The 15,709-nt window shown below is 44.7% G+C and overlaps 1 protein-coding gene across 1 annotated transcript in view; it reads right to left on the reverse strand.

Annotated features, from left to right (window-relative positions):
* LOC135536597 (AT-rich interactive domain-containing protein 5B-like) overlaps positions 1-15,709 on the reverse strand; it is a 61,569-nt gene that overhangs the window by 13,106 nt on the left and 32,754 nt on the right. Inside the window, exons 5-6 of the mRNA XM_064962882.1 lie at positions 13,129-13,181; positions 10,008-10,105 (exon numbers count right to left, since the gene is read on the reverse strand). Coding sequence (XP_064818954.1) covers positions 10,008-10,105; positions 13,129-13,181 — 151 coding nt within the window. The remainder of the gene's footprint in view (positions 1-10,007; positions 10,106-13,128; positions 13,182-15,709) is intronic.

The following is a 15,709-nucleotide window of genomic DNA, read 5'->3' on the forward strand; positions in this document are numbered from 1 at the left end:
AGACAGGTAATCACTATAACCTGGAGAGGAGTAGAGGGAGACAGGTAATCATTATAACCTGGAGAGGAGTAGAGGGAGACAGGTAATCACTATAACCCGGAGAGGAGTAGAGGGAGACAGGAAATCATTATAACCTGGAGAGGGAGACATGTAATTATTATAACCTGGAGAGGAGTAGAGGGAGACAGGTAATCACTATAACCTGGAGAGGAGTAGAGGGAGACAGGTAATCATTATAGCCTGGAGAGGGGTAGAGGGAGACAGGTAATCACTATAACCTGGAGAGGGGTGGATGGAGACAGGTAATCATTATAACCTGGAGAGGGAGACAGGTAATCACTATAACCTGGAGAGGAGTAGAGGGAGACAGGTAATCATTATAACCTGGAGAGGGGTGGATGGAGACAGGTAATCATTATAACCTGGAGAGTGAGACAGGTAACCATTATAACCTGGAGAGGAGTAGAGGGAGACAGGTAATCACTATAACCTGGAGAGGGGTAGAGGGAGACAGGTAATAATTATAACCTGGAGAGGGAGACATGTAATCATTATAACCTGGAGAGGAGTAGAGGGAGACAGGTAATCACTATAACCTGGAGAGGAGTAGAGGGAGACAGGTAATCACTATAACCTGGAGAGGAGTAGAGGGAGACAGGTAATCACTATAACCTGGAGAGGGAGACAGGTAATCACTATAACCTGGAGAGGGGTGGATGGAGACAGGTAATCACTATAACCTGGAGAGGAGTAGAGGGAGACAGGTAATCATTATAACCTGGAGAGGGAGACATGTAATCATTATAACCTCGAGAGGAGTAGAGGGAGACAGGTAATCATTATAGCCTGGAGAGGAGTAGAGGGAGACAGGTAATCATTATAACCTGGAGAGGAGTAGAGGGAGACAGGTAATCATTATAACCTGGAGAGGGAGACAGGTAATCATTATAACCTGGAGAGGGAGACAGGTAATCATTATAACCTCGAGAGGAGTAGAGGGAGACAGGTAATCATTATAACCTGGAGAGGGAGGCAGGTAATCATTATAACCTGGAGAGGAGTAGAGGGAGACAGGTAATCATTATAACCTGGAGAAGGAGACAGGTAATCACTATAGCCTGGAGAGGGGTAGAGGGAGACAGGTAATCATTATAACCTGGAGAGGGGTAGAGGGAGACAGATAATCATTATAACCTGGAGAGGGGAAGAGGGAGACAGGTAATCATTATAGCCTGGAGAGGGGTAGAGGGAGACAGGTAATCATTATAACCTGGAGAGGGAGACAGGTAATCATTATATGTAATTTAGCTTTACAATACAATAATAAGAACGTAAGTAATTCACAATGGAATATTCGCAGTGTTCCAATCTGTGCTGCGCTACAGAACTGTCTGTCATCACTACAGTATCTAGGAACTGTCTGTCATCACTACAGTATCTAGGAACTGTCTGTCATCACTACAGTATCTAGGAACTGTCTGTCATCACTACAGTATCTAGGAACTGTCTGTCATCACTACAGTATCTAGGAACTGTCTGTCATCACTACAGTATCTAGGAACTGTCTGTCGTCACTACAGTATCTAGGAACTGTCTGTCATCACTACAGTATCTACGAACTGTCTGTCATCACTACAGTATCTAGGAACTGTCTGTCATCACTACAGTATCTAGGAACTGTCCAGTGTGTGGGTCCAGTGTGTGGGTCCAGAGTGTGGGTCCAGTATGTGGGTCCAGTGTGTGGGTCCAGTGTGTGGGTCCAGTGTGTGGTTCAGTCTGTGGGTCCAGTGTGTGGGTCCAGTGTGTGGTTCAGTCTGTGGGTCCAGTGTATGGGTCCAGTGTGTGGGTCCAGTATGAGGGTCCAGTGTGTGGTTCCAGTGTGTGGGTCCAGTGTGTTGGTTCAGACTGTGGGTCCAGTGTGTGGGTCCAGTGTGTGGTTCAGTGTGTGGGTCCAGTGTATGGGTCCAGTGTGTGGGTCCAGTATGAGGGTCCAGTGTGTGGTTCCAGTGTGTGGGTCCAGTGTGTGGGTCCAGTGTGTTGGTTCAGACTGTGGGTTCAGTGTGTGGGTCCAGTGTGTTGGTTCAGACTGTGGGTCCAGTGTGTGGGTCCAGTGTGTTGGTTCAGACTGTGGGTCCAGTGTGTGGGTCCAGTGTGTTGGTCCAGTGTGTGGGTCCAGTGTGTGGGTCCAGTGTGTGGGTCCAGTGTGTTGGTTCAGACTGTGGGTCCAGTGTGTGGGTCCAGTGTGTTGGTTCAGACTGTGGGTCCAGTGTGTTGGTTCAGACTGTGGGTCCAGTGTGTTGGTTCAGACTGTGGGTCCAGTGTGTTGGTTCAGACTGTTGGTCCAGTGTGTGGGTTCAGACTGTGGGTCCAGTATGTGGGTCCAGTCTGTGGGTCCAGTGTGTGGGTCCAGTGTGTTGGGTCCAGTATGTGGGTCCAGTATGTGGGTCCAGTCTGTGGGTCCAGTGTGTTGGTTCAGTCTGTGGGTCCAGTGTGTGGTCCTCCCTGGACCATGTAGTTAAATTGTGGTTGAGTTATTGGGTTCAGGTGCTTCTTGTTTCAGTCAGATACAGTGTTGTGGTTGGTTGAGTTATTGGGGTCAGGTGTTTCAGTCAGATACAGTGTTGTGATTGGTTGAGTTATTGGGGTCAGGTGTTTCAGTCAGATACAGTGTTATGATTGGTTGAGTTATTGGGGTCAGGTGTTTCAGTCAGATACAGTGTTGCGATTGGTTGAGTTATTGGGGTCAGGTGTTTCAGTCAGATACAGTGTTGTGATTGGTTGAGAGTTGTTGGGAGTTTCTATAATAAGATCTGGGGATCGCCTTTCCTAAAGAATCTGAGATAAGATCATTTATGACTACAACTATTTTCCCGTTCTTTCCACATTCCCAATATGTCCATGTATTCAACGGATTTCCATGTATGGACACAACAGCCACATACTAATCTTTGCTTTCCAGATTGGCTCATTGTGAAATATTCCCTTGCTTTTGATGCTTTTAAGAGTTCAACAGGGTCTGAGAGGTTTTAATGTGTGTGACGTTTGGTTGAGCTGAAAATCTGTATGACTGACATAACAACGCTACAGCTGGTCAGAGCTAGAGCCAAGAACAGGATCGCCACAATTAAATGATCCTTTATGAGGGAGGGAGGGAAGGAAGGGGGGAAGGAGGGAGGGAGGAATGTGGCCAGAACCAGCAACAGTCTGAGTCTCTGCTGTCAGCTGCTGACACCATTTAAGTAACTGATTATATCTATAGACACATATTTAACCTAACACTGACACCAGGCATAGAACCCTAACACTGACACACTGACACCGAGCCATAGAGCCCTAACACTGATACACTGACACCCAGCCATAGAGCCCTAACACTGACACCCAGCCATAGAGCCCTAACACTGACACCGAGCCATAGAGCCCTAACACTGATACACTGACACCCAGCCAGAGAGCCCTAACACTGACACACTGATACCCAGCCATAGAGCCCTAAAACTGACACCCAGCCATAGAGCCCTAACACTGACACCCAGCCATAGAGCCCTAACACTGACACCCAGCCATAGAGCCCGAACACTGACACCCAGCCATAGAGCCCGAACACTGATACACTGACACCCAGCCATAGAGCCCTAACACTGATGCACTGACACCCAGCCAGAGAGCCCTAACACTGATACACTGACACCCAGCCATAGAGCCCTAACACTGATACACTGATACCCAGCCATAGAGTCCTAACACTGACACCCAGCCATAGAGCCCGAACACTGATACACTGATACCCAGCCATAGAGCCCTAACACTGATGCACTGACACCCAGCCAGAGAGCCCTAACACTGATTCACTGACACCCAGCCATAGAGCCCTAACACTGATACACTGACACCCAGCCATAGAGTCCTAACACTGACACCCAGCCATAGAGACCTAACACTGATACACTGACACCCAGACAGAGAGCCCTAACACTGACACCCAGCCATAGAGCCCGAACACTGACACCCAGCCATAGAGCCCTAACACTGACACACTGATACCCAGCCATAGAGCCCTAACACTGACACACTGACACCCAGCCATAGAGCCCTAACACTGATACACTGATACCCAGCCATAGAGTCCTAACACTGACACCCAGCCATAGAGCCCTAACACTGATACACTGATACCCAGCCATAGAGCCCTAACACTGATACACTGACACCCAGCCAGAGAGCCCTAACACTGATACACTGATACCCAGCCATAGAGCCCTAACACTGACACCCAGCCATAGAGCCCGAACACTGACACCCAGCCATAGAGTCCTAACACTGACACCCAGCCATAGAGCCCTAACACTGACACACTGACACCCAGCCATAGAGCCCTAACACTGATACACTGAAACCCAGCCATAGAGCCCTAACACTGACACCCAGCCATAGAGCCCTAACACTGACACCCAACCATAGAGCCCTAACACTGATACACTGACACGCAACCATAGAGCCCGAACACTGACACCCAGCCATAGAGCCCTAACACTGACACCCAGCCATAGAGTCCTAACACTGATACACTGACACCCAGCCATAGAGCCCTAACACTGACACCCAGCCATAGAGCCCTAACACTGACAGCCAACCATAGAGCCCTAACACTGATACACTGACACCCAGCCAGAGAGCCCTAACACTGACACCCAGCCATAGAGTCCGAACACTGACACACTGATACCCAGCCATAGAGCCCTAACACTGACACCCAGCCATAGAGCCCTAACACTGATACACTGACACCCAGCCATAGAGCCCTAACACTGACACACTGACACCCAGCCATAGAGTCCTAACACTGACACACTGATACCCAGCCATAGAGCCCGAACACTGACACCCAGCCATAGAGCCCTAACACTGATACACTGATAACCAGCCATAGAGCCCTAACACTGACACCCAGCCATAGAGCCCTAACACTGACACCCAGCCATAGAGCCCTAACACTGACACCCAGCCATAGAGCCCTAACACTGACACACTGATACCCAGCCATAGAGCCCTAACACTGACACCCAGCCATAGAGCCCTAACACTGATACACTGACACCCAGCCATAGAGCCCTAACACTGATACACTGATACCCAGCCATAGAGTCCTAACACTGATACACTGATACCCAGCCAGAGAGTCCTAACACTGACACACTGACACCCAGCCAGAGAGCCCTAACACTGACACACTGACACCCAGCCATAGAGCCCTAACACTGACACCCAGCCATAGAGCCCTAACACTGACACCCAACCATAGAGCCCTAACACTGATACACTGACACGCAACCATAGAGCCCGAACACTGACACCCAGCCATAGAGCCCTAACACTGACACCCAGCCATAGAGTCCTAACACTGATACACTGACACCCAGCCATAGAGCCCTAACACTGACACCCAGCCATAGAGCCCTAACACTGACAGCCAACCATAGAGCCCTAACACTGATACACTGACACCCAGCCATAGAGCCCTAACACTGACACCCAGCCATAGAGCCCTAACACTGACACCCAGCCATAGAGCCCTAACACTGACACCCAGCCATAGAGCCCTAACACTGACACCCAGCCATAGAGCCCTAACACTGACACCCAGCCATAGAGTCCTAACACTGATACACTGACACCCAGCCATAGAGCCCTAACACTGACACCCAGCCATAGAGCCCTAACACTGACAGCCAACCATAGAGCCCTAACACTGATACACTGACACCCAGCCATAGAGCCCTAACACTGACACCCAGCCATAGAGCCCTAACACTGACACCCAGCCATAGAGCCCTAACACTGATACACTGACACCCAGCCATAGAGCCCTAACACTGACACACTGACACCCAGCCATAGAGTCCTAACACTGACACACTGACACCCAGCCATAGAGCCCTAACACTGACACACTGATACCCAGCCATAGAGCCCGAACACTGACACCCAGCCATAGAGCCCTAACACTGATACACTGATAACCAGCCATAGAGCCCTAACACTGACACCCAGCCATAGAGCCCTAACACTGACACCCAGCCATAGAGCCCTAACACTGACACCCAGCCATAGAGCCCTAACACTGACACACTGATACCCAGCCATAGAGCCCTAACACTGACACCCAGCCATAGAGCCCTAACACTGACACACTGACACCCAGCCATAGAGCCCTAACACTGATACACTGATACCCAGCCATAGAGTCCTAACACTGATACACTGATACCCAGCCAGAGAGTCCTAACACTGACACACTGACACCCAGCCAGAGAGCCCTAACACTGACACACTGACACCCAGCCATAGAGCCCTAACACTGACACCCAGCCATAGAGCCCTAACACTGACACCCAACCATAGAGCCCTAACACTGATACACTGACACGCAACCATAGAGCCCGAACACTGACACCCAGCCATAGAGCCCTAACATTGACACCCAGCCATAGAGTCCTAACACTGATACACTGACACCCAGCCATAGAGCCTAACACTGACACCCAGCCATAGAGCCCTAACACTGACAGCCAACCATAGAGCCCTAACACTGATACACTGACACCCAGCCATAGAGCCCTAACACTGACACCCAGCCATAGAGCCCTAACACTGACACCCAGCCATAGAGCCCTAACACTGACACCCAGCCATAGAGCCCTAACACTGACGCCCAGCCATAGAGCCCTAACACTTATACCAACTACAGTACTAATAACTGGTATGAGACTGGATCCTCCATGGTACCAACTACAGTACTAATAACTGGTCTGAGACTGTATCCTCCATGGTACCAACTACAGTACTAATAACTGGTCTGAGACTGGATCCTCTATATGGTACCAACTACAGTACTAATAACTGGTCTGAGACTGGATCCTCTATATGGTACCAACTACAGTACTAATAACTGGTCTGAGACTGGATCCTCTATATGGTACCAACTACAGTACTAATAACTGGTCTGAGACTGTATCCTCCATGGTACCAACTACAGTACTAATAACTGGTATGAGACTGGATCCTCTATATGGTACCAACTACAGTACTAATAACTGGTCTGAGACTGGATCCTCTATATGGTACCAACTACAGTACTAATAACTGGTCTGAGACTGGATACTCTATGGTACCAACTACAGTACTAATAACTGGTCTGAGACTGGATCCTCTATATGGTACCAACTACAGTACTAATAACTGGTCTGAGACTGTATCCTCCATGGTACCAACTACAGTACTAATAACTGGTCTGAGACTGGATCCTCTATATGGTACCAACTACAGTACTAATAACTGGTCTGAGACTGGATACTCTATGGTACCAACTACAGTACTAATAACTGGTCTGAGACTGGATCCTCTATATGGTACCAACTACAGTACTAATAACTGGTCTGAGACTGGATCCTCCATGGTACCAACTACAGTACTAATAACTGGTCTGAGACTGGATCCTCTATATGGTACCAACTACAGTACTAATAACTGGTCTGAGACTGGATCCTCTATATGGTACCAACTACAGTACTAATAACTGGTCTGAGACTGGATCCTCCATGGTACCAACTACAGTACTAATAACTGGTCTGAGACTGGATCCTCCATGGTACCAACTACAGTACTAATAACTGGTCTGAGACTGGATCCTCCATGGTACCAACTACAGTACTAATAACTGGTCTGAGACTGGATCCTCTATATGGTACCAACTACAGTACTAATAACTGGTCTGAGACTGGATCCTCTATATGGTACCAACTACAGTACTAATAACTGGTCTGAGACTGGATCCTCCATGGTACCAACTACAGTACTAATAACTGGTCTGAGACTGGATCCTCCATGGTACCAACTACAGTACTAATAACTGGTCTGAGACTGTATCCTCTATATGGTACCAACTACAGTACTAATAACTGGTCTGAGACTGGATCCTCTATATGGTACCAACTACAGTACTAATAACTGGTCTGAGACTGGATCCTCTATATGGTACCAACTACAGTACTAATAACTGGTCTGAGACTGGATCCTCCATGGTACCAACTACAGTACTAATAACTGGTCTGAGACTGGATCCTCCATGGTACCAACTACAGTACTAATAACTGGTCTGAGACTGGATACTCTATATGGTACCAACTACAGTACTAATAACTGGTCTGAGACTGGATCCTCTATATGGTACCAACTACAGTACTAATAACTGGTCTGAGACTGGATCCTCTATATGGTACCAACTACAGTACTAATAACTGGTCTGAGACTGGATCCTCTATATGGTACCAACTACAGTACTAATAACTGGTCTGAGACTGATCCTCTATATGGTACCAACTACAGTACTAATAACTGGTCTGAGACTGGATCCTCTATATGGTACCAACTACAGTACTAATAACTGGTCTGAGACTGTATCCTCCATGGTACCAACTACAGTACTAATAACTGGTATGAGACTGGATCCTCCATGGTACCAACTACAGTACTAATAACTGGTCTGAGACTGGATCCTCTATATGGTACCAACTACAGTACTAATAACTGGTCTGAGACTGGATCCTCCATGGTACCAACTACAGTACTAATAACTGGTCTGAGACTGGATCCTCCATGGTACCAACTACAGTACTAATAACTGGTATGAGACTGGATCCTCCATGGTACCAACTACAGTACTAATAACTGGTCTGAGACTGTATCCTCTATATGGTACCAACTACAGTACTAATAACTGGTCTGAGACTGGATCCTCCATGGTACCAACTACAGTACCAGAAAGAGTCAAAATGTCCTCCTAATATGTACCATACTGTAGGAATCATTCTCTGCCTGTCATGAGTCAAACGGTTCTCCTAATATGTACCATACTGTATGAATCATTCTCTGCCTGTCATGATTCAAACGGTTCTCCTAATATGTACCATACTGTCAAATCATTAATGCAGTACATTAATACAGTACAGTTAGAGTACATTTCATAGTGTCTATGTATACAGGTAGGGTAGGGGACATGTTTAATATAGAGACCTTTCATAGTGTCTATGTATACAGGTATAGTAGGGGACATGTTCAATATAGAGACCTTTCATAGTGTCTATGTATACAGGTATAGTAGGGGACATGTTTAATATAGAGACCTTTCATAGTGTCTATGTATACAGGTATAGTAGGGGACATGTTTAATATAGAGACCTTTCATAGTGTCTATGTATACAGGTATAGTAGGTGACATGTTTAATATAGAGACCTTTCATAGTGTCTATGTATACAGGTATAGTAGGGGACATGTTCAATATAGAGACCTTTCATAGTGTCTATGTATACAGGTATTGTAGGGGACATGTTTAATATAGAGACCTTTCATAGTGTCTATGTATACAGGTAGGGTAGGGGACATGTTTAATATAGAGACCTTTCATAGTGTCTATGTATACAGGTATAGTAGGGGACATGTTTAATATAGAGACCTTTCATAGTGTCTATGTATACAGGTAGGGTAGGGGACATGTTTAATATAGAGACCTTTCATAGTGTCTATGTATACAGGTATAGTAGGGGACATGTTTAATATAGAGACCTTTCATAGTGTCTATGTATACAGGTATAGTAGGGGACATGTTTAATATAGAGACCTTTCATAGTGTCTATGTATACAGGTATAGTAGGGGACATGTTTAATATAGAGACCTTTCATAGTGTCTATGTATACAGGTAGGGTAGGGGACATGTTTAATATAGAGACCTTTCATAGTGTCTATGTATACAGGTATAGTAGGGGACATGTTTAATATAGAGACCTTTCATAGTGTCTATGTATACAGGTATAGTAGGGGACATGTTTAATATAGAGACCTTTCATAGCGTCTATGTATACAGGTATAGTAGGGGACATGTTTAATATAGAGACCTTTCATAGTGTCTATGTATACAGGTATAGTAGGGGACATGTTTAATATAGAGACCTTTCATAGTGTCGTCTGGTGCAGGTTGCAGCGCTGGTGCTTCCTGGGTTTCCTCCTAACTCGTCATAAACATGTTTCCACTGTCGGCGCGATGTGATCTGATGACACAGGGGGACAATGACAGGGTTAGAAAACAGCTGGACCCTAACATATTAGCATAGCTATCAATATATTAGCATTTTAGCATTTTAGCATAGCTAGCGATATCTGACATTTTTTGTGAGTACATTCAGAACATTCAATGTCATCAGACAACTAAGACTTAAACTGAATTGTGAATAAATGACAATATGATTGATATTGTATGATTGATATCCACGTTTGTAATGAAACTTCTGTATGTGTGACGTTTACTGTTAATTTTTATTGTTTATTTCACTTTATATATTCACTTTATATATTATCTACCTTACTTGCTTTGGCAATGTTAACACATGTTTCCCATGCCAATAAAGCCCTTGAATTGAATTGAATTGACAGAGAGAGACAGAGAGAGACAGAGAGAGAGAGAGGCAGAGAGACAGAGAGAGACAGAGAGAGACAGAGAGAGACAGAGAGAGAGAGAGGCAGAGAGAGACAGAGAGAGACAGAGAGAGACAGAGAGAGAGAGAGGCAGAGAGACAGAGAGATGGTTTTAAGTATGTCAGTCTCAGTTCAACACCAGCTGAGCTACAGCCTCTCAGCCCCTATTCCCTTATAGTGAACTACTGTTGACCTGGTCCCTACGGGCTATATACAGGGAGTAGGGGGCTATTTGGGATGCAGGCCACAACTGAATTGGATCATGGTGGGATGTGACTGTTTCCAATGACATCATGTTCCTCTGAAACTTTTATTACATATTAGATTTGACAAGTTTGTTAGTCACATGTAGAGGGTCGCAGATATAATCGCAGGGTACAGTGATATTCTGTTGCTCTGAGCTCCAACAGTGCAGGTCAAAAAGAGAAGCTAATTAAACAATAATACAAATAATATATATACACAGTACCAGTCAAATGATTGGACACACCTTCTCATTCAAGGATTTTTCTTTATTTTTACCATTTTCAACATTGTAGAATAATAGTGAAGACATCAAAACTATGAAATAACACATATGGAATCAAGTAGTAACCAAAACAGTGTTCAACAAATCAAAATATATTTTAAGACTGCACTTGAAGAAACCTTAAAAGTTCTTGATATTTTCCGTATTGACTGACCATGTCTTAAATTAATGGTGGACTGTCGTTTCTCTTTGTTTATTTGAGATGTTCTTGACATTTTTTTAATTTAACTAGGCAAGTCAGTTAAGAACAAATTCTTATTTACAATGACGGTCTACCAAAAGGCCTCTTGCGGGGGGTCTGGGATTAAAATGAATAAATAAATACAATATAAATAGCACAAAACACACATCACAACAAGAGTGATAACACAACACTACATAGAGACCTAAGACAATAACCTAGCAAGGCAGCAACACATGACAAAACAGCATGGTAGCAACACAACATAACACCAACATGGTAGCAACACAACATGGTAGCAACACAACATGGTAGCAGCACAAAACATGGTACAAACATTATTGGGCACAGACAACAGCACAAAGGGCACGAAGGTAGAGACAACTATACATCACACAAAGCAGCCACAACTGTCAGTAAGAGTGTCTATGATTGAGTCTTTGAATGAGGAGATTGAGATAAAACTGTCCAGTTTGAGTGTTTGTTGCAGCTCGTCACTAGTTGCAGCGAACTGAAAAGAGGAGTGACCCAGGGATGTGTGTGCTTTGGGGACCTTTAACAGAATATGACTGGCAGAATGGGTGTTGTATGTGGAGGATGAGGGCTGCAGTAGATATCTCAGATAGGGGGAGGGAGGCCTAAGAGGGTTTTCTAAATAAGCATCAACCAGTGTGTTTTGCTCCGGGTAACAGAGATGACCAGTTTACAGAGGAGTATAGAGAGCAGTGATGTGTCCTATAAGGAGCATTGGTGGCAAATCTGATGGCCGAATGGTAAAGAACATCTAGCCGCTCGAGAGCACCCTTACCTGCCGATCTATATATGATGTCTCCGTAATCTAGCATGGGCAGGATGGTCATCTGAATCAGGGTTAGTTTGGCAGCTGGGGTGAAAGAGGAACGATTACGATAGAGGAAACCAAGTCTAGATTTAACTTTAGCCTGCAGCTTTGATATCATCTAGCCATACTCCCAAGTACTTGTATGAGGTGACTACCTCAAGCTCTAAACCCTCAGAGGTAGTAATAACACCTGTGGGGAGAGGGGCATTCTTCCTACCAAAACACATGACCTTTGTTTTGGAGGTGTTCAGGACAAGGTTAAGGGCAGAGAAAGCTTGTTGGACACTAAGAAAGCTTTGTTGTAGAGAATTTAACACAAAATCCAGGGAGGGGCCAGCTGAGTATAAGTGTATCATCTGCATATAAATGGATGAGAGAGCTTCCTACTGCCTGAGCTATGTTGTTGATGTAAATTGAGAAGAGAGTGGGGCCTAGGATCGAGCCTTGGGGTACTCCCTTGGTGACGGGCAGTGGCTGAGACCACAGATGTTCTGACTTTATACACTGCACTCTTTGACAGTGGTAGTTAGCAAACCAGGCCAATGACCCCTCAGAGACACCAATACTCCTTAGCCGATCCACAAGAATGGATTGTCTACCGTATCAAAAGCATTGGCCAAGTCAATAAAAATAGTAGCACAACATTGCTTATAATCAAGGGCAATGGTGAAATCATTGAGGACCTTTAAGGTTGCAGTGACGCATCCATATCCTGAGTGGAAACCAGATTGCATACCCGAGAGAATACTATAGACATCAAGAAAGCCAGTCAGTTGATTGTTGATTAAGTTTCTCCAACACGTTTGATAAACAGAACAAAATAGAAATAGGCTTATAACAGTTAGGATCGGCTTGATCTCCCCCTTAAAATAAAGGACGAACTGTGGCTGCCTTCCAAGCAATGGGAACCTCCCCAGAAAGGAGAGAGAGGTTTAAAAAGGTCAGAAATAGGCGTGGCGATGACAGTGTCAGAGGAAACACTGAGGGACAAACATAAAGCTATAGAAACCCTTTATTTCACCATTATTTAGACTGAGAAATCACTTACCAGTTCATATCCTCCAAGGGTCTCTGCTGCTTGAAACATGTTCCAAAGGTTTACTGTTAGAGGGACAATAATAGTGAGATCAATAAGACAATAACACCAAGACAAACCTATACAACGATCAATAAGACTGTAACACCAAGACAAACCCAGTTGTAATGTTCTGTCTATACAACGATCAATAACACCAAGACAAACCTATACAACGATCAATAAGACAATAACACCAAGACAAACCCAGTTGTAATGTTCTGTCTATACAACGATCAATAAGACAATAACACCAAGACAAACCCAGTTGTAATGTTCTGTCTATACAACGATCAATAAGACAATAGCACCAAGACAAACCCAGTTGTAATGTTCTGTCTATACAACGATCAATAAGACAATAACACCAAAACAAACCCTGTTATAATGTTCTGTCTATACAACGATCAATAAGACAATAGCACCAAGACAAACCCAGTTGTAATGTTCTGTCTATACAACGATCAATAAGACCAAGACAAACCCAGTTGTAATGTTCTGTCTATACAACGATCAATAAGACAATAACACCAAGACAAACCCAGTTGTAATGTTCTGTCTATACAACGATCAATAAGACAATAGCACCAAGACAAACCCAGTTGTAATGTTCTGTCTATACAATGATCAATAAGACAATAACACCAAAACAAACCCAGTTGTAATGTTCTGTCTATACAACGATCAATAAGACAATAGCACCAAGACAAACCCAGTTGTAATGTTCTGTCTATACAACGATCAATAAGACAATAACACCAAGACAAACCCAGTTGTAATGTTCTGTCTATACAACGATCAATAAGACAATAGCACCAAGACAAACCCAGTTGTAATGTTCTGTCTATACAACGATCAATAAGACAGTAGCACCAAGACAAACCCAGTTGTAATGTTCTGTCTATACAACGATCAATAAGACCAAGACAAACCCAGTTGTAATGTTCTGTCTATACAACGATCAATAAGACAGTAACACCAAGACAAACCCAGTTGTAATGTTCTGTCTATACAACGATCAATAAGACAATAGCACCAAGACAAACCCAGTTATAATGTTCTGTCTATACAACGATCAATAAGACAATAACACCAAGACAAACCCAGTTATAATGTTCTGTCTATACAACGATCAATAAGACAATAGCACCAAGACAAACCCAGTTGTAATGTTCTGTCTATACAACGATCAATAAGACAATAGCACCAAGACAAACCCAGTTGTAATGTTCTGTCTATACAACGATCAATAAGACAATAGCACCAAGACAAACCCAGTTGTAATGTTCTGTCTATACAACGATCAATAACACCAAGACAAACCCAGTTGTAATGTTCTGTCTATCCAACGATCAATAAGACAGTAACACCAAGACAAACCCAGTTGTAATGTTCTGTCTCTACAACAGTCAGTCAGTCATACCTACAACATTCAAAAGGGATTTAAAGGTTTTTGAGATATCAACACTTCTTACATGAAAAACCTGTTTTTAATACAGTATTAATAACATATTAATTACAATGTACAGGACAATTCCATACTGTAGTGTCTGTCAATGACATTCTCTAAAAGGAATATTACTGATGGACTCCAGAGGATCAATCTGGCTTTCATCAGGATGCCATGCATTTGTCATGATGGCCTTCTCTCTCCCTTATTCTACCCCCATATCCTTCTCTCCTCCTCTCTCTCAAACCTCCTCTCTTCCTCTCCCCTATTGTATCCCCATATCCTCCTCTCCTCCTCTTTCTCGCCATCCTCCTCCCTTCCTCTCCCCTATTCTACCCCATATCCTTCTCTCCTCCTCTCTCTCAAACCTCCTCTCCCCTATTGTATCCCCATATCCTCCTCTCCTCCTCTCTCTCAAACCTCCTCTCTTCCTCTCCCCTATTGTATCCCCATATCCTCCTCTCCTCCTCTTTCTCGCCATCCTCTTCCCTTCCTCTCCCCTATTCTACCCCCATATCCTCCTCTCCTCCTCTCTCTTATTCTACCCCCATATCCTCCTTTTCCGCTCTGCTCTGTTCTGCTCTGTTCTGCTCTGCTGTGTTCTGCTCAGCTGTGTTCTGCTCTGCTGTGTTCTGATCTGCTCTGTTCTGCTCTGCTCTGCTCAGCTGTGTTCTGCTCTGTTCTGCTCAGATGTGTTCTGCTCTGTTCTGCTCAGATGTGTTCTACTCTGTTCTGCTCAGATGTGTTCTGCTCTGTTCTGCTCAGATGTGTTCTGCTCTGTTCTGCTCAGATGTGTTCTGCTCTGTTCTGCTCAGATGTGTTCTGCTCTGCTGTGTTCTGCTCAGCTGTGTGCTGCTCAGATGTGTTCTGCTCAGATGTGTTCTGCTCTGTTCTGCTCAGATGTGTTCTGCTCTGTTCAGCTCTGTTCTGCTCAGCTGTGTTCTGCTCTGTTCCGTTCTGCTGTGTTCTGTTCTGCTGTGCTGCCACATGTTAGCATCGTTGTTCCTGGACTCAATGCAGGGTTGATACCATGTTGACACAGCAGCACCTGACCCTGGTGGCCTGACAGACAGACTGACAGCATCTAGTGAGAAAACAGAGGTG

Source organism: Oncorhynchus masou, unplaced genomic scaffold, assembly GCF_036934945.1.
Source record: "Oncorhynchus masou masou isolate Uvic2021 unplaced genomic scaffold, UVic_Omas_1.1 unplaced_scaffold_642, whole genome shotgun sequence".
Lineage (NCBI taxonomy): Eukaryota > Metazoa > Chordata > Actinopteri > Salmoniformes > Salmonidae > Oncorhynchus > Oncorhynchus masou.